This window comes from Rhinopithecus roxellana, chromosome 9 (genome assembly GCF_007565055.1).
Source record: "Rhinopithecus roxellana isolate Shanxi Qingling chromosome 9, ASM756505v1, whole genome shotgun sequence".
Classification (NCBI taxonomy): domain Eukaryota; kingdom Metazoa; phylum Chordata; class Mammalia; order Primates; family Cercopithecidae; genus Rhinopithecus; species Rhinopithecus roxellana.
The window spans coordinates 60,478,272-60,497,154 of record NC_044557.1 but is presented as its reverse complement, the minus strand read 5'-3'; the positions used below and the strand labels follow the sequence as shown (position 1 = coordinate 60,497,154).

The 18,883-nt window shown below is 40.9% G+C and overlaps 1 protein-coding gene across 1 annotated transcript in view; it reads right to left on the bottom strand.

Annotated features, from left to right (window-relative positions):
- Nucleotides 1–2,419: 2,419 nt before the first annotated feature.
- The window catches only part of SDC2 (syndecan 2), a 122,536-nt gene continuing 106,072 nt past the window's right edge, over nt 2,420–18,883 (bottom strand). Inside the window, exons 3-5 of the mRNA XM_010375077.2 lie at nt 11,220–11,353; nt 5,699–5,834; nt 2,420–4,778 (exon numbers count right to left, since the gene is read on the bottom strand). Of these exons, the coding sequence (XP_010373379.1) occupies nt 4,615–4,778; nt 5,699–5,834; nt 11,220–11,353 (434 nt within the window). The 3' untranslated portion in view covers nt 2,420–4,614. The remainder of the gene's footprint in view (nt 4,779–5,698; nt 5,835–11,219; nt 11,354–18,883) is intronic.

Genomic DNA, 18,883 nt, shown 5'->3' with positions numbered 1-18,883 from the left:
ACAGCTAAAATCATGCTTGTCCTGATTTTAGCACAACTGGCTACACATCACTCAGGGCTTTTCTTCTCAGAGATCTTTGCTGACTCAGCTGTAGTAGTAATGATGGCTGCTCAAAAATATCCCATCTCTCTCCTTCCGGGCACAAAGTAAGATTGCACTTCTCTGCACCCTGGACATGAGATGTGGCCATATGACTTGCTTTGGCAAATTAAGTATGGGTAGAAGCTTTAAGATCCCACTGTGTGCTTCACCCTTTTTCCTTCTACCACAGTGACCACCAGTGTTTCAGATAATGGCTACTCCATCAGCCTGAGCCCTGGAGAGGGGATGACAATTATCCAGAGCACAGCTCCCTATCAACCAATAGGACACAGAGTGGAGCAAGAAAGAAATCTTTGCTGTTTTAAGTTGCTGAGACTTTCAGATTGTTACCATAGCATACCTAGCCTCTCCAGACTGTTACAGCCCTTCAGTCCCATACATCAGCTTATACTGTATTGTGTGCATTGTGGAAATTACCAACTGATAATTTCCATTTGTTAGTTTCATTTATTGATTTTATTTCCATTCTGCAACCCACACCAAGTTCATGAAAGCTCCACGTGAGCCAGGTCCTTGTCTATGTGGTTCACCACCATTCCTTCTAATGCTTGAAGTTTCCAGTGCATAGACAGTAGGCAAGTATTTGTTGATTGAACTTCTGATGGATTGCACATACAAGCATTTGTTTTTTGAATGCTATTTTGCCAACAAAACTGGAATAAATGCACCTTGCACTCAGCATCTCTGAAGCACCAAAGCCTAACATTTCACTCTGCTATTTGTGGGTTGGACTGACAGCTTGGGTTACACCCTTCCAGCTAATTCGCAGGAAACCAAGTTGCTCTCAAAGTTCTCACGATTCCATGGTCAGAAAAGGCCCTGCTAAAGCTTATGTGCAGCACATAAACAAAAATAAATGAAACTTTACAACCATAAACCATAAGAGTGAAGTCACCCAGAGTTTGGAGATAGAGTGGGACAGAAGTGATTCTGGAAACTGTTTTTACCACTAAAAGATGTTGTTTTACCCTTTAAAGGTTTTTTGTGCTGACTTAATGTAACTCCCCAGAAATGGCCAAGTCTCAAATTTCACTATTGTCATAAAATATTAGACCTGAAAAAAACCTTAGGGATCACTCAATTCAGGTCACTCCAATTATCATCTGGCTTAATTTTAATTGGAAACCTCTTAGGGTCTCACCGATGTCTGCTGCGAGCTTAGAATTTAGAAATTCACATTAGAGATAGCGTTGCTCGAAGCTGTTGCCTTTTTTGGAACTATCAAATATGTTTAAAAATATTTTTTTCTCTACCACCCCCTTATGCAATCGTAATAACACTATAAAGATCACACTTAGGCCGGGCGCGGTGGCTCAAGCCTGTAATCCCAGCACTTTGGGAGGCCGAGACGGGCGGATCACAAGGTCAGGAGATCAAGACCATCCTGGCTAACCCGGTGAAACCCCGTCTCTACTAAAAATACAAAAAACTAGCCGGGCGAAGTGGCGGGCGCCTGTAGTCCCAGCTACTCTGGAGGCTGAGGCAGGAGAATGGCGTGAACCCGGGAGGGCGGAGCTTGCAGTGAGCTGAGATCTGGCCACTGCACTCCAGCCCGGGTGACAGAGCAAGACTCCGTCTCAAAAAAAAAAAAAAAAAAAAAAAAAAAAAAAAAAAAAAGATCACACTTATAAAATTAACCCCACAGTATTTCTAGGTTTTATATTTTTGCTCACCTAACATCTTTCCTTGATGTTTCAAAATGTCTAACATATTGAAGAAATAAGCTCCTTAAAACTATGAAGTAGGACACAGTAGTTTCTTTAGGGACACTTGAAGAAGGTAATTGTATTCTATTTAATTAGCTTACTCCCCTAGATCTAACAGACTATATCCATAACAAGTACATTTTGTCTAACTTGCAAAAAAGTGCATTAACAAAAAGTTAATTCACTAAACGTTTGATGTGAAACTATCAATCCTTAAGAGATGGCAATTTTTATCATCTTGTTCACTTTTATTAAACAGGTCCTAATCCTGAAATTCAGGTACTACGCACCCACCTGCAGCTAAACATGAAAAACAAAAATAAACCCCAAGTGCTTCCTATTCCCCCTAAGGGCTGAAAATGGGACAGTGTGAGTATTTCAAGTCTCTCAAACACAAAGCCGTATTCACTCAAGGGAAATCATTTACATGTGGTTAAGGAAACAGGAAATTTTCACATTGGCTTTAATATTTACATTTTACCAAAATTTTCCTGAACTCAGTAATCATTACTAACACTTTTTATAGTATTATTTACTGCATCTTAAAAATAAAAAAAAACTAAGCAGAAAGTGTACAGTTGAAGAAAACTGGATGTCAGTCTATACAATGATTTACTTTTGGCATGACAGACTTTATTTTGGCACTTTCACAAATATTTTGCTTTACAGCAGTGACAAAATATTTGCCAGAAATTTTTCTTTTCCTGGCACGGATATTCCAAGCAGTTGTTATTCTATGAATTGAATTTCACTCTGCTTTGCACTGTTAGAGGTATAACCGTTCCTACCCTCTGTAATTGAGGGACACTGCGTGGCTTTAGAAAGCACTGTTTCCTTTTAGTCACTCTGAAGTGAATTGATTCTGTACGTGATGGGGCAGGAATTTGAGAATTAATTAAGGCCATTAAGGATTTAAGTAAACACTGTTGCAAGTGTTGCTTAAAAAATGTTTCTAATGAATTCTGTGGCAATTCCAGGGAATGCTCTCAAAATGAAGTATTCATACTTTATTAAAAGTAAATTGTATGTTGGAAAAGTTGCTTTTTTTGCTGTCTTCCTACTTGGACGGCTCACAGTTTAAAACAAAATTAATGGTAAAATAGAAAAAGGAAATGTTCAGTACAGAAAGTACCAGCCAGGGTACCCTCATATCTCTATCTCCTTCCCCAGGCATCACCTTTCCAGCCACTCAATCCTAAAGCAGTGAGGCCCTCATTTTAACACATAGAGCCTCCTTGCCTACCCTCCTTCCCGGTAACGTGAGTTATTGCAGTCCATTTATTAGTTCTTCGGTTAAGCTTCAGTAGACACTTGGAGCACAGTTGCAAAGGTAAATCAATCTATAGGCCTAAGCCTTAGATACCAACATCAGGAAAGCTCTCTTCAGATCTTTGGAATTTAGAGTCTTAGAAGTTATTTGCAAAAGCAGGCATCTGTCTTAATATTGCCATCAGCTATTCAATAAAGGTTGCAAACTTCGAAATTCCCTGGCAGCCTTCCAATATCTCTACCTAGACACACACAGGATAATAGATTCAGATTTCCTCTGGCCAATTCAGTAATAAACAGTCTCATCGACAGGCTCTTTGGTCTTGATTTACAGACACTGTGGAACACTCAGAAATCAAACCCACGTCATCCTTGAGAGCAGACAGCCGTTAGCAAAGGGGAGATGTACATTTGATCAAAAATGTACAAAATTTATAACAGTGACATTTTCAATATTAGGCCACATGATTTATTCAGTAGTTTTTATGTTCCCAAATTACAATTTATGTCTACTCATAAGACTACAAAAGTTACCATTAGAATTGTCTGTGCTTATAAAATACCAACTTTTTTTTAAACTGTTATATATACTCATTAACACCAGTCTGCAACAAGTTACATAGAATCAGAGGCACTTCAAAGGCTTAAAAAGACGTTTACAACTTAAATGCATTTTTAAGAACAAAAACTTATTTTTCTTTAAACCTCTACTCGTACCTTCAAATTGCAAGAAATTAACAAATACAGTGGCCAAAGGAATCTGCAGCAACTTCTTAAAATACTGTTAGCATCTTTGGGTTTGCTGAGGCTTGTCAGTAACTTACATCAAATCCTCCCAGAAGAAGATCTGATTAGATAGACATGACTAAACAGTTTTGTAGTAATAATCCAATTTTACACATTAATTTGCTGTTGCAAATCTGCCCAAAGCTACAGGTAATGAAAAATAAAGCAAGTGTAAAATGGATAGTCTGACACTTAAAAATTTATACAAAGTGGAAGTTAAAGTTTACATATTTGAAAATCACATATACACTAAATTACCATTATCTGAATTTTCCAAAGACAAATTGCACCATGACAGCTACAAAAGGCATAGGGTTTGGTTTTAAGGGCACAAGAAGGGAGGGCAGAGGAGAGAAGGGTGACAACAGATAAATTAACAAAGTAAGACCAACTTGCTAAGGTCAATCTGAGACATGCTGACACAAATGAAACAGCTTTCATCTTTGAGTCATAGGAAAAAGACAATCATTTTGTATTTGCGCCTAAAAGTTTAAACCAATTCCATGAACATCGAGGGTTTTCATAACATAATATTTTGCCACTGCTATTCACAGAACACTGCAGATGTTAAATTTTATGTTGTTCTAAAGAAATACATGAAATGTTTTAAATACAATGGGATTTTATCATTAAAGTGCCAGAATGGCTCTTTAATGAAAAAAACAAAAAACAAAGATCTTCATTATTCTATGCAAAAGCTTTATTTTGAAAAGTTCAGTGATCTCATAAATAGAGACACTAAGTTGGAGTTTTAAGCATAAAACTCCTTAGTAGGTGCCTTCTGGTAAGCAGCACTGGATGGTTTGCGTTCTCCAAGGTCATAGCTTCCTTCATCCTTCTTTCTCATGCGATACACCAACAGCAGGATAAGAAAAATTGCAAAGAGAAAGCCAATAACTCCACCAGCAATGACAGCTGAAACAATCAAAAGGAAGATGACTTTAGAAGAGATTCAAGGGTTGCAGACGTTAGCTTTATTGTCAAGCCCAATCTACTTACACTTATATAAAAGGCTTAATTTGAAAACGCCAATTAAAAAAAACAAAACAAAACTGGAATCAATGAAGCAACCTGGTAACTATGCAAATCTCAAACTCCTCAGGAAGGTACAGTAATTTCTTTGGTTAGTGTTAACAATACCACCCAAAAACCTCAGTAAGAAAAATCTGGCCTTGATCTTAACTCATTCCACACTTGAAAACTACTTTTGTCTTTTCAGAACTCACATTTCATATTCTAATTTTCTAATTGCTTTTTTCAACACAAAACAGTGTAATTGACTTAACATTTTAAAGAGTATATATGAAAAAAGCATGCAAATGTATTTCTATTCTTGGACTTGAGACTATCAAATGTTCCTAAATCTTGAAAATTTTCCCCTTTAAAATATGTGCACTTCCATCCAATTAAGTTAAAATAGAAATAACGTTCTTAACACCTTGGGCAGTACATAGGTGAACTGCCTTCCCCCTAAAGAACTTTTCCTTCTCTTTATTTTGAAATGTGGAACACCTTCGAGCAAGACTGATGGATCTTCACACTCTGCCATCTCTCTACATCCAGTTGTTCTGGATCAATTCAGATGTTAACTTTCCCTCTTTTAGGCTACCTCCCATCCCCTGCACGATGGCTGGTGAAGGGGTAGGTTGAGGGAGCTGGTGGACAATAAAGACAATGTTTGCTGAGCCTCCTGCTTCTCGCTGTAGAAGCAAGCATCCACAAGACTGCTTTCAGCAGAAAGGTGACAGCAAGCTTTGCTGCACTTTTGAATATCACTTAGACTAACAGAAACCTATGCAGGCACCATCCCACCTGACACCCACCAGGATACTCACCTGCTAGGACTTCTGTCCGTTTAAACAGACTGTCTGAGTGTTTCTCAGTATACACATTTGTATCCTCTTCAGATGGGTCCATTTTCCTTTCTGAGTCAGAGAGGTGAACTTTCTCTTTATCAGTTTCTTCAGGTGACTGGTATGGGAAACAGGGAAATATTATACTGATTTAAGAAAATGTGCTGGAAAGAAGAAATAATGAATATATTCCAAAATTCCTTTTTTTTTTTTTTCCAAAGAATGAGTTTAGGAAACAGTTGAAATAATCAATTGTGTGATGTTTATAGCAATGGGTGAGTGTCATGATGGACCCATGTAGTTCATGGTTTTGCATAACACCCATCGCATGATCAGGCAAGTCAGAGAGCTAGTGAGTTCATAATAATCCTAAGGACATGGTGAGGTTGTTTTAGTGGACATTTCCTAAGATCTCTACTTTCTCACCACTCTTCTACCTTCGGGTCACCATCTCCCTCCGACTGCTCTAACCCAACAGCACTGCCCCAGTTCTCCTTACTCCTTCACTTCTCAACTACACAGGGCACGACGACAACAGCTCCCTTTCAGATATTCTCTCACGCCTGACTGGGCTTTTCCTGTCCCCACTCTGTGGGGAGCAACCCCCAAGCCTTACTCCTAATGCTTCCCCCTAGTCATATCACCTTCAGCAAACCCTGGACCAGGACTTCTGGGGACTTGGGTTGTGCAAGTAGCTCCTCCCTGATCATATCATACTTCTTTTCTCCACCTAGATTTCCTGACCTGTCTAATGAATGACACTCACAGGGTCTCAGACACTGCACAATGCTCAAGTAGAAATCTATGGGAATACCTCTCACAGCCGCCATCTCTAGTCAGCATTATTCCCAACAAGTCAGCAGCCTACAGGACATTAACTGTTGGCTGTACCACCTTTAACTCTACTGGTCAAGTCTAAGTAGTAATTAATTCACTGCTGAATCGGATCAGCCTCCTTTTCTATTCCCATTAATGGCGCTGTATTTTGGGGTGTTCCCAAGTTATCTATTTCGACACATTTCTTATCATATGTTATCCATGTCACAGCACTGTCAATTGGCCTCCATCTTGCTCTCACATTAACTTCTTCCCTTGGGGTCCCATTTCCACAGCTTTGTTAAGGTGGCCAGCACATCACAGCCCAGCTCCCATCCTGCATCGACCTCAGAACTGCACGTGTTGGGTAGCTTCCAGTCCTCACCCAATCCACCACTTACTCCCAGTAGAAAACCCTGTGAGGCCATTTCCACCACCTCTTCATCATCAAAAAGGATTCTTAACATCTGTGCTGTAGTTCAGTGGTCCCCAGGCTTTCCATGAAAAAAATACAGGCCTCCTACCAGAGGTTCCATTTCAATTGGTCTGACTTCAGGTCACCATCTCCCTCTGACTACTCCAATCCAACAGCACTGTCCCAATTCTCCTTACTCCTTCACTTCTGAGCTATACAGGGCACTATGTAACCAATGCCACTATGTAGCTGGCATTGATTTTTATTGCTATTTAAGTTCTCCAGACAATTCTATAGTTTAAGAACCAGTGGGTTAGAGAAGTCCCATTCAAAGGAGTTGTTCATTCTCTAACAGTCTGAAGTTCTTGTCAGCCAACATCACTGATGAAAACACTGTCAACTTCATTGAGGTTTAAAGACTAAATGTGGCTGGGTAGGGAGCCCGAGGTGAGAGGATCATTCGAGACCAACCTGGGCAACATGCTCAGACCTTGTCTCTACAAAAACATTTTTTAAATTAGCCAGGCATGGTGCTGTGTACCTGTGGAGGATCTCTTGATCCCAGGAGTTGGAGGCTGGGGTGAGCTATAATTGTGCCACTGCATTCCAGCCTGAGTGACAGAGTGAGACCCTGTCTCAAAAAAAAAAAAAAAAAAAAAAAAAAAGACTGCAGACAATAATCCTCAGCTCTACTACTCTTCATAAGTTCCTGAGAGCTTCCTACCATTTTCATTAGGATCCACAGAGTCTAACATACCATGGCTCAGCAAAGCAACTGATTGCTTTCTGAAGGCCAGAGTTCATCCAAAATGGCGGCCTGCTAGTTAAGTCTAGAGGCTTAAAGAGTGTAAGAAGAAAAGACCTCACCTTCTTGGGCTGTGCAAGTAGCTCCTGTGGGACCCTGACCACATCATACTTCTTTTCTGCACCTTAAGGCCACCCTCATTGCTAGGAAGGACCATAAGCTAGACCAGGTGGATCCATTTGTACTCTAGGGTATGTAAGATTAGTAGGTCCCTGTCTCAGTCAGCAGAATGCTAGGCTTCCACTGAAGGTGGTACATAATAAAGTACAATAAAGAGTAATTGTCATTCTCAAGTTGCAAGAAACTCTGTACTATCTAAACCTCAACCTGCTATGCTTTACAAAAAGCAGAGGCCATAGAAAAACGTTCCTTTCACTGGTACACTATATGCATTGAAAAGGTCACGGTCCTCTCTATTACTATGAGAGAAGAAAATATGATAGGCCTTCCCAGGCCTTTGGGTACCAAAGTAAAGCAGAAGAGAGCAGCTCATTGGCAGTATTTTTCCTGAATTTTTTCTATTCTTCTCATGAAAAGCCCATCATTAATTGGCTGCCTGGTGGAAGGACGGACAACAGATCAAAGAATGGATTATCTGGGTTCTAGTCTAGAAACCTTTTCACTGCTCATTAGTACTGCTTTACTATCACAGGTTAGAAAAGGGAAGAGAAATCTCAAATAGGTGAATACTCAGGTTTGTGACTAAGGAGAGAGGTAAACAAGTTCTGGTGAGAAATGAAATGGACATAAGTAGTCACTGTAATATGAGAGACTGAGTTTAATTTATCCATATCCATATCATCTTTGTTCCATTATTATTACAAATCATATGGCTTCACCATGGGATTTTTGAGTCCCTAAAGTCATTTAAGAGAGTTGATCTTTTCAGTTTCCTCTGACTCAGCTTCTGATCCGGCAGGCTGAACAAAGCGTGCAATTCAGGGATCTGAGAGTATGGGAACTGAAGGGCTCCACATAACTGGAGCCGCCCTGCAGCTGGAGGTGCACAAGCCTCAAGCGGCTCTGGGTGGAAAATTCATTTTTTAAGTCAAAATGTTTTATCGTATGGAAGCAGAGGCTTGACTAAGAAGAAACCATTTTGTAATATGGAACTAATCTGAAATACCTTAACTCTTGTCTGAATATATGTGCAAAATCAATCTGCAAAAAGGCAGCAGGGATGATTAAATGAGGCCAAGTAAAGATCTGCCACATCCATGTCTGGTTGTTTGGATGCCATGGAAATGGAACAGAAGTAAAAGCTTATGAGTGATGCTCTGCTCAAACAAATAATGAGATTCCTTTTTTTTGCATTTTAGTCACTTAAATTTATAACAAACTAGAGAGGATATCTGTAACAGTGACATTAATGCCACTGAGACCGATTCAAAAGCAAAATCTACACTAATGGTATCCTAAAGGCAATGTTCAATTCGGCTGTACCACATAAAGACCAAAATAAAAAATTTAATCATTATTATTCATGTTATTCATGATCAATATTATCATTATCAGTGCTGCGAACAGTGTTCGACACATAATGAATAGCACTCAATAAATCTCCCATAAATGGATGAATTTTTATTATTACTATATTGAACACAAATGATAGTAAGAATATAAATGTATTAAAATAGTTTGGGCTCTTTAATTTTTAAGTTCACCTGCCAAAGTTCTATATTTTTTATCTCGATCCGATACAATTACTTCCTTAAAACCAATTTTTAAAAACTTAAATTAGTGGTCAATTCATTGTTGTTAACAAACCAGAACTCTATGTCAAATTAAGTCTTGCTTAGGAAACAACTCTCTATCACTACAAGCCAAAACTCACCCAGGAGAGTTTCTTCCCTCAAGCTAGTGAGTCCTAATTGTCTCTGACTTCAACAGATTTAGTGAAGAGAAGTGGTCAAATAAAAATGTGGTAAGAGCAAAATGCATATTTAGTAGATAGTAGATAACTGTGCCACATACACTTTGAGGCATTCAGTCATCCTACCACCAACTGCACCTACACTTTTCATTTCTCCCTTTCTTTTTTTGTTTCATTCACTCAACTGATACATTGATACAGTAGCTTCTATGCAGGGATCCAGCATACGCCAGGTGAGTTGCTTTCAGTTCTCATAGGGCTCTCTACTGCCTTCCTACCGCCTGGCCTATGAAGTCTACCACTAACAGTAATTGACTCTTCTTGGTCCTACAGAGAGCACTTCAATTTGGACAGGGTTGGCTTCCTGGCTATTTCACATCTGCAGAAACCCGTCCAGCTGTGCCATTCACCATTCCAGTCACACGCACTGGGAGGATGGAGGAAGAGGAGGAAGAACAAAGGTACTCTGGGGCAAGGGTAAGGAAAGCCCACATACATTCCTGCCTAAAGAAGGGATGATTCTTACTCTAAGGAAGGCCTGTCGCCACCTTCATCAAACAGCCTTCCATATCCATATCCTGTCTGCTGCTAAAGCTTGGCAGCATCTCATTTCTAATCAACAGATGGGTGAGCTCCAAAAGGGGATGCTTGTGCTTCTGAGTTTTCGTAAGCCGTATGTTACCCCCGCACTGACTGCAAAGTCTACCACTACAGTTATTACACATGCTCATTTGGTGAACTGGCTTGGTCTCTTCTGCTCCACCAAATTCAGTTAATGCTTACAGAATGGTGACTATGTCTCAGGTGCCATGCTACATGCACTCACATTTCATCTTCTTCACAGCCCATAGGAAATGGGTTCAGAAGCTAAGAAACGTGACTGGATCCAGGATTTGAAACATAGATCTTTGCCAGACTTTAATATGCATGTTCTAACTTCAGTGGGTTACCTATTAGTGGATGGTCAGCTAACTACAATATTAATGAGGTCAAAATCACAAGTTCCAAGTTTTCATTAGCTGGTCACTTTACTCAGGTCTAATGCCAAAGTTCTTATTCTGAATAAGTCAGCTCTCAAAATGAATATATACAGATGTACCCAAGTTCATCAACATCAAGAGAGATCAAGGATTACATACTACTGATGACAGGCCTAAGAAGACTGAGAAATGACTTAGTGAGACTAGGACCATCTCAAGATGTGACCTAGAGTCTTCTAATTACGTAACCTACAAACCAGGAAACCAAAGAAACAGGGCTTTACTTCTTAACTGGGCTTCAGATGTTCCTTAAGAAGGAGGGCCATGTGAAAAATAGTTGTATATAATTTGAGCCAGGATGACAGAAATTATACGTGGGTAAATGCCAAAGTGATCAAAAAGCGTAAGGAAGAGCCATTTATAATACCAACATTAAGACCATTTGTCCTTATACAATTTTAAGTGGGGCCTTTTAAAAGAACTGTTGTGTACATAGTTCATGATGGGAGCTCCAAAAAAGAAGAAAATAATAAAAAAGGGACTGTGTGTACAGTCAGTAAAGTGGAGCATTTATAATAACCTGTTAATGCAATGCAATGGAAAATAGAACACACCTTTGTCTGAGCAGGTATCTTGTTCTGTATATTCAGCGTCGTGGTTTCCACTTTTGGAGCAGCACTAGTGAACGGTATCTTTGGAAGTGGTCGAGATGTTGTCAGCTCTGGACTCTCTACATCCTCATCAGCTCCTGGAAAAGTAAGTGAAGATGAACTGAGCATGGCAAATATGACACAGATGTCTCCATTATCAGGCACTATTGCCTGAGGTGGACACTGACAGAATCACGTTCTTTCAAAATGCTGGCTCCTTAAAACTTCAGCACAAAGCTTCCTGTGGTCTTCATCAGGATGAAGAAGTGATTTCAAAGGTGCCTGTGGGTAGTCTAGCAGGTTTTTCCTTAATGATATTATCCTCAACACTCAAGCAGCAGTTCTTTCACTTGCATGTTCCTTCTCTCCCTGCTTGACAAGATTTTTTCCCATCTACACTGAAACATGTTCCAAATAGCAATACAACAGGCTGGGCGCGGTGGCTCACGCCTGTAATTTCAGCACTTTGGAAGGGGGAGGAGAGCAGATCACGAGGTCAGGAGATCAAGACCAGCCTGGCCTACGTGGTGAGACCCCCGTCTCTACTAAAAATTCAAAAATTTAGCTGGGCGTGGTGGCGCACGCCTGTAATCCCAGCTACTCAAGGGGCTGAGGCAGGAGAATCGCTTGAACCCGGGAGGCGGAGGTTGCAGTGTGCAGAGGTCACGCCACTGCATTCCAGCCTGGGTGACAGGGTGAGACTCTGCCTCAAAAGAAAAAAAAAAAAACTCACAACAAAACAAAATACAAAACAGGAAAACTCTCCTATGGCTGACTCTTTATTTCATGTGAGTTCCTGCCCACTCTCCTGGGTTTTTGTTTTGTTTTGTTTTTGTTTTTGTTTTTGTTTTTTTTTTTTTGAGATGGAGTCTCGCCCTGTCGCCAGGCTCGATAGAGTGCAGTGGTACAATCTCGGCTCACTGCAACCTCTGCCTCCCAGGTTCAAACGGTTCTCCTGCCTCAGCCTCCCGAGTAGCTGGGACTACAGGTACATGCTATCACACTCAGTTAATTTTTTGTATTTTTAGAGAGACAGGGTTTCACCATGTTGGCCAGGATGGTCTCCATCTCTTGACCTTGTGATCCACCTGCTTCAATTTCTCAAAGTTCTGGGATTACAGGCGTAAGCCACCGTGCCTGGCTCTCTCCTGGTTTCACAGGCAGATTTTTTCCAATGGGGGTGGATACTCACTAGCTCTCGTCCTCACCATCTTCTCCACTCTGCATTCTACTCCCTCCAGGAGCATTTTCCCTGTCATCACTATTAATACTGTTTTGTTATGGTCACCAGTATCCACAGCACCCAATGGCACTTCTCAGACTCGCCTTCCTCTAGGAGAACTTCCTAGCACTACTGCACATTGTCAAGTGCCATCTGCTTCCTGACAAATCCTATTTCTTTGGGTTCCTACAAGTTCTTGGCTTCCCCCTCAGCTCTCTGGCTATTCTAAGTCTCCTTTGCTGGTTTATCCTCCTCTACCTGAACATCAAATATCAAAGAGTATCTGAAGGTCTGTCCCTAGGCCTCTTCTTACTCTATACTTTCTCCCTCATCCATGTGCACAATGTCAATAAACGTCAATACATGAGCTAAGCACAGATGATACCTAAATTTACATCATCGGCTTTTACCACCCCTCTCAAAGTCAGACTCATATCCAGTGGCCTTCCTAGCATTTTCACTTGAATGACTCAAAGGTACAACACACCTCTGAACATGTCCAAACCAGAACTTACGGTCCCTATGTCTTCTCCCCGTGTGACCTTGCAGTGACTGAAACCCTCTGTTCCTATACACCAAAATTCTGACTTCCTCTTCCTTACCTTGTTTGTGAATCCATTACCCAGTCCTATCAATCTTATCTTATTATCCTTCCACTCTTAACACCTTTCTACAGTTCCAGGGCCACCACTGCAATCCAAGCCACTATGACCTTTCCATGAACCACTGTACCTGCCTTCTCCCTAATAGGCCCGAGTGCCTAACACAGTGTCTCAGACATAACGAGCTCTGATCTGGTATTTGTTCAACAAGTGACTTTCTACCTGAGCATGGCTTTTGTTTGCTGTTGTTGCCTTTTCACTAGAATAGCATTTGAGAATTTCTGACATTCAAATACAAATTCCTTTCAAGTTGATCATTTGTCAAATTTGTAACAACTCAAACTAACTCCAACTCTGTAACTCAAACTAACCAGGCTTCCTCAAACAATGAATGACAAATACCTCTAAATTCCTCAAACAAAAGAAAATGGGTATTTTCCACAGAATCATATCAATGCAATAAGCAGGTGGGAAAACAACAGGTAACATGCTGGAAATACGTGCGATGATTATGGTTCATTTCTTTCATTTTCTTTGCTTGCTCTGTCACCCAGGCCAGAGTGCAGGGGTGCGATCATGGCTCACTGTGGCTTCAAACTTGTGGGCTCAAGCAATGCTCTCACCTCAGCCTCCTGAGTAGCTGGAGCTAAATATATGTGCCACTGTGCCCAGCTAATATTAAAAAAAAATTATTACTTTTTTTTTTTTCTGTAGAGACGGGGTCTCAACTATGTTGCCAGGTTGGTCTCGAGCTCCTGAGCTCAAGGGATCCTCCTGCCTGGGTCTCCCAAAGTATTGAGATTTTAGGTATGAGGCACTGTGCCTGGCTCCTGGCTGGTTCATTTCTTAATTAATCAACTGTCTCCTTTAATTTCAAAACATATATATTCATTACTATACAGAAGAAATGGCAGGGCATGTTGGAATAAATACAGGGTTTGGTATTAAAAAAGCAAACAAACCTAGTACTGGTTCTGGCATTTATTAGCTCTGTACTCTTAGGCAAGCAATACTTGAGTCTTGGTTTCTTCATCTGTAAAATGGGGCTAATAATAACTAACCCATGAAGGTACATATATATCACAAATACGTATCTCACAAACACGATACATATTTAAAGCATTCTACATAAACTGTTATGTAAATAGAGGTCATTAATAATGATGGGTCCAGAAATATAATGCTGTTATCTATCAACATTTTATATATAATATGCTTAATTCATTCCTATAATGAATCATTTTCTTACAAAGAATAAAACTTCAATGAGAAATGAAAAATTTCAACCCAGGGCTTTTAAAGACCCCCTTGTTTCACAGGAATTACCAAGATGAGTCATCAATCTAGAAGAGGGATGAATCTGTATGAGGGAAGAGATTTGTAAAATAGTAGATCCCCCTTAAGCTGGCACTTTCAAAGTTAGAGACAGGGCCAGGCACAGTGGCTCACGCCTGTAATCCCAGCACTTTGGGAGGCCGAAGCCAGCAGTTCATGAGGTCAGGAGATCGAGACCATCCTGGCTAACACGGTGAAACCCCATCTCTACTAAAAATACAAAGAATTAGCCAGGTGTGGTGGCGGGCACCTATAGTCCCAGCTATGGGAGGCTGAGGCAGGATAACTGCTTGAACCCAGGAGGAGGAGGTTGCAGTGAGTTGGGATCCTACCAGTGCACTCCAGCCTGGGGGACAGAGTGAGGCTCCGTCTCAAAAAAAAAAAAAAAAAAAAAAAAAAAAAAGGTAGAGACACATGGGCAATCTGTCTCAGATGGCTCTTCTGCTTTCGGTATCTTTATTAAAAACATTAACTCTTTTGTTTGAACCAGAAATCTGGGAGCCCCACTGAATACCTCCTCCTTCAGGTCCCACTGTTCTCCCTGTCTGAAGTAGACTACTCCAAGGCCTATTTCCACCTGGGAAACTCCAGATCACACTATCAAGTACAGCATCAATATCACTCCCTCTCTGAAGCCTTCCTTGATCTCTCTATCAGGGCACTGTTTCTGTCTCTATGTTCCTATGCTCACTCTCTTATTTTTTTTTTTTTTTGTTATTTTTTATTTACTTTGAGAAGAAATTTCACTCGTCGCCCAGACTGGAGTGCAATGGCGCAATCACAGCTCACTACAACCTCTGCCTCCCGGGTTCAAGTGATTCTCCTGACTCAGCCTCCCAAGTAGCTGGGATTATAGGCATGCGCCACCATGCCTGGCTGATTTTTGTATTTTTAGTAGAGATGGGGTTTTGCAATGTCAGGCTGGTCTCGAACTCCTGACCTCAAGTGATCCACCCACCTCAGCCTCCCAAAGTGCTGGGATTACAGGCGTGACCCACCACACCCAGCTTTATTTTCTTTTTTAAAACAACATTTTCTTTTACTTATGGTATGAATGTGTCTCCCCAAAATCCATGTGTTAAAACCTAATCTCCAATGCAACAGTATTAAGAAGAGGGACTTTAGGAGGTGAGCAGGTCATGGCGGCAGGGCCCTCATGGAATGGAATTAGTGCCCTTTTGAAAGAGGCTTGAGGGACACTGTCCCCTTTGCCATGTGAGAAAGCAGCAAGAAGGCACGACCTAAAAAGTAGAGAGAAAGCCCTCACCAGACAGCAAATCTGCTGTGTCTTGATCTTTGACTTCCCAGCCTCCAGAACTGAGACCAATAAATTTATAAATTACTCAAAGTATTTTGTTATAGCAACCTGAATGGACTATGACAACTTATAAAAATAATACTTTTTCAAATACATTTGCAAGTATGAATTTGGAAACACAGAAATACATAAAGGAATAAATAAAATTATCCTATCACCAGAGAAAACATTGTTAGATTTTATTTACTGAAGTGTCCCTAGAACCTAGAATGGTGCCTGCTCCGCCACGTACTGAGTGATTAAGAAATACTTCCTCAATGAATGAATACCCTCTATGTCTTCTCACCTTCTAAATGAGCTTTTCATTTTTGACATGACAGTCCCACACTGTAAGAACTCTTGTGTCTCAGAACGTTCCTGTTTCATAGTATCCTGTTTTTGTGCCATTGTTCGAACATCTGCTTTTCTCTCTGAAATTACTATGTTTTTCTGTAAATTTTCTTCTTCCTGGAAGTGGCTGTCCTCTCCCAATTTGGGGGTTTCTCTTTCTCTCATGCTACAAGTTTTTCCTAAATGTCTCGGGAGCCTTGGTTGCCTGTTTATATTGAAGAGGCAAACACTGAAAAGTGGACTAGAAGCTTTGAGCACACAGGAGAGGTGTGTCAAATGTGGGCATCATCCCCTTGACTGAAATTTTTCACTTCTCATTGCAGTTTTATTATTTGTAATACAGAGCTGTATGTTTCACTGGAGAGCTCCCATGCCACTCTCTTTGAATTGGTCCAGCTTCCCGGAGGGGAGCCTCTCAGTCCCCTACCCAGAGGGTAAAAGGACAGACTGCCAGTGTTCTGAAAACTGACCGGGAGAAGACAAGACAACTGGGGATCACACCACATTAAATTATTCTTAATCTAAGAACTTCTTCTCTCTGTTTTACATAAGGTACCCCCGGCCCCATCTGTTTCTGAAATACCCCCGGGTCCTATTTTATCCTCTCCAGTTAATGAATCCCCAGGTTTCCCTCTGAGGTCAGGGAACATGAGCCCCTTTGCTGCATGACAGAGGAAAGGAATCAGGGGATCTACTTGCTTCTTAAATAGACTTCCAGCCAATCATCCTGAGTTGAACACCACTCTCACCCTCCACTGAATGCCACCGATTCCCAGATCCCAAGAGAGTAAGTCTGCTGTGTTAACTGGGTTGCTTCTTAGCTCTCCCCACTGCTAACGAACTCGGCCTTCTGAAGCCTGCCAAGTCTGTCCCCACTAGCTCATCTTCTTCCCAGCTTTCAAAACTTCATGGCTTTTGTTCCCTTCACTGTTTTGTTTGTCCTTATCAGTTCACGCCCAATTCTTTTATTGTCGATTTAGTTGCATACTGACAGGTAGTAGCGTTCAATCTGCCATCTTTAACCAAAGGTCTATATTTTAACTCTTACATTTTAGTTATACAGCCCTTTCCTATACTATGTCACCCCTCACCAGGTATCACAATGATTATTTCTCATGTTTGTATTTCTTTCCTTAGACTCTTGGTCCCCTACGGACAGAGACCAAGTCTTTCTTATCTCTGTGCCCCAAGAGCATGGCACAGTGTGTGGCACACAGCAAATGCCTATGAAGGGCTTCCTGCTTGCTAATGCCCATACTTGAGCCCACATATAGAATGTAGTCCTATCTCCTTGCCCAGGAAGTCCCCTCTGGGCCTTCAGTCATCTCTTCCAATCCACTTGCTTTTCTACCGGATAGTTGGATGGTAGAAGGGACAGATGGTACACTGGTCAAACCCCGGGGTATTTTTAAGCTGGAACCGGGTAATTCTAGAAGGGGTTTATGACACAAGGAGGCAGCACAGCAAAGGAATGAAAGAAAACACACTCTCACGCCCAACTCCCTCACTTTCTCACTATCCCAGCTCCATTGCCTTCTTACAGTGTGACCTGAGGCAAGTGAATCTCTCTGTGCCTCAGGTTTTCTTGTGGGAATAATGGAAATACTAATAGAATCTATCCTTTCAGAGATGTTATAGGGATTAGAGCAGTTCCTGACACACAGTTAAGAGCCTCACAAATTTTAGTTACAAGTACTGCTGCTTCATGCTGAAAAACACCACTCCCAGTTCAGTGTAATGTGGTTTCCAAAGTTAAGAATGAAGTTCTTTCATTTCTTCACAGCAGTGATCTGCCTAAGGCTAGGGCCACAGCACAAGCAGTGTGGGCCCATGTTTAAGCCTCAGCTTGATCTAACTCATCAGTGGGTTTAGGATTTCAAATGACCCACCCTAACTCTCTTTTACTTGGATGGGGGCTGGGAGTCTGTAGAGGTTGGCAAAGTTATTTTGTTGATTTGCGAAGACTGTCTTTAAGTTTAATTTAAAGAAAACTTACTTTAAGCGTACTGTTTTCTTTAAATTAAACTTAAGGTCAACCTTAGCGAATCAGCAAAATGACTTCGCCAACCTGTATACCCACCTAACAACTCTTGGATTCTAAGATCTGTGAAGTAGGAACAAAAAAGGTCCATAGTTATTATTTCCTGGGACATATTGAAGGTGACAGTTACAAAGCACTTTTAAGGTGCTAAAAAAAAGAGGTGCCATGAGTGAAAGGTATTTATAGAGTTGTGGGCTATGAAGAACAACTCTTTTCACACTCATTCTGCGTGTGTGATATATATCACTCTCCCAAGAAAAACTAGAGTTATTTTTACATTAAGATTGCATTGTAAGCTCATTGTTACTAGGTCAGCAACCACCTCTCTTGTCTTTCTCAGACTTTCTGCTTTTCAACTTAAAACATTCACTCTTACATGGCTAGATTTCTACCAAAGACACAACTGATTTTAATTTGTTCTGGGTAGCCCAGCTCAATCTGATCGCAAAAGTTATACTGAACACAGATGTCTAACCATCTGTTGAATCTGTTATAAAAAAACCCTAAAGCAAAAAAGGTCTGGATAAGTCTTACCCACCATGCTGCTGACCACAAATTTCTGACTTGACTATTAATTAAGTATGTGGAAAGCTCTTCCTTTTTTTGAGCTTCTTGGGGGTTGATATAACTTTGCTGTGTCCCCACCCAAATCTCATCTTAAACTGTAGTTCCCATAATCCCCACATGTTATGGGAGGGAGCTGGTGGGAGATCACTGACTCATGGGAGCAGTTACCCTCATGCTGTTCTCATGACAGTGAGTTCTCACTACATCTGATGG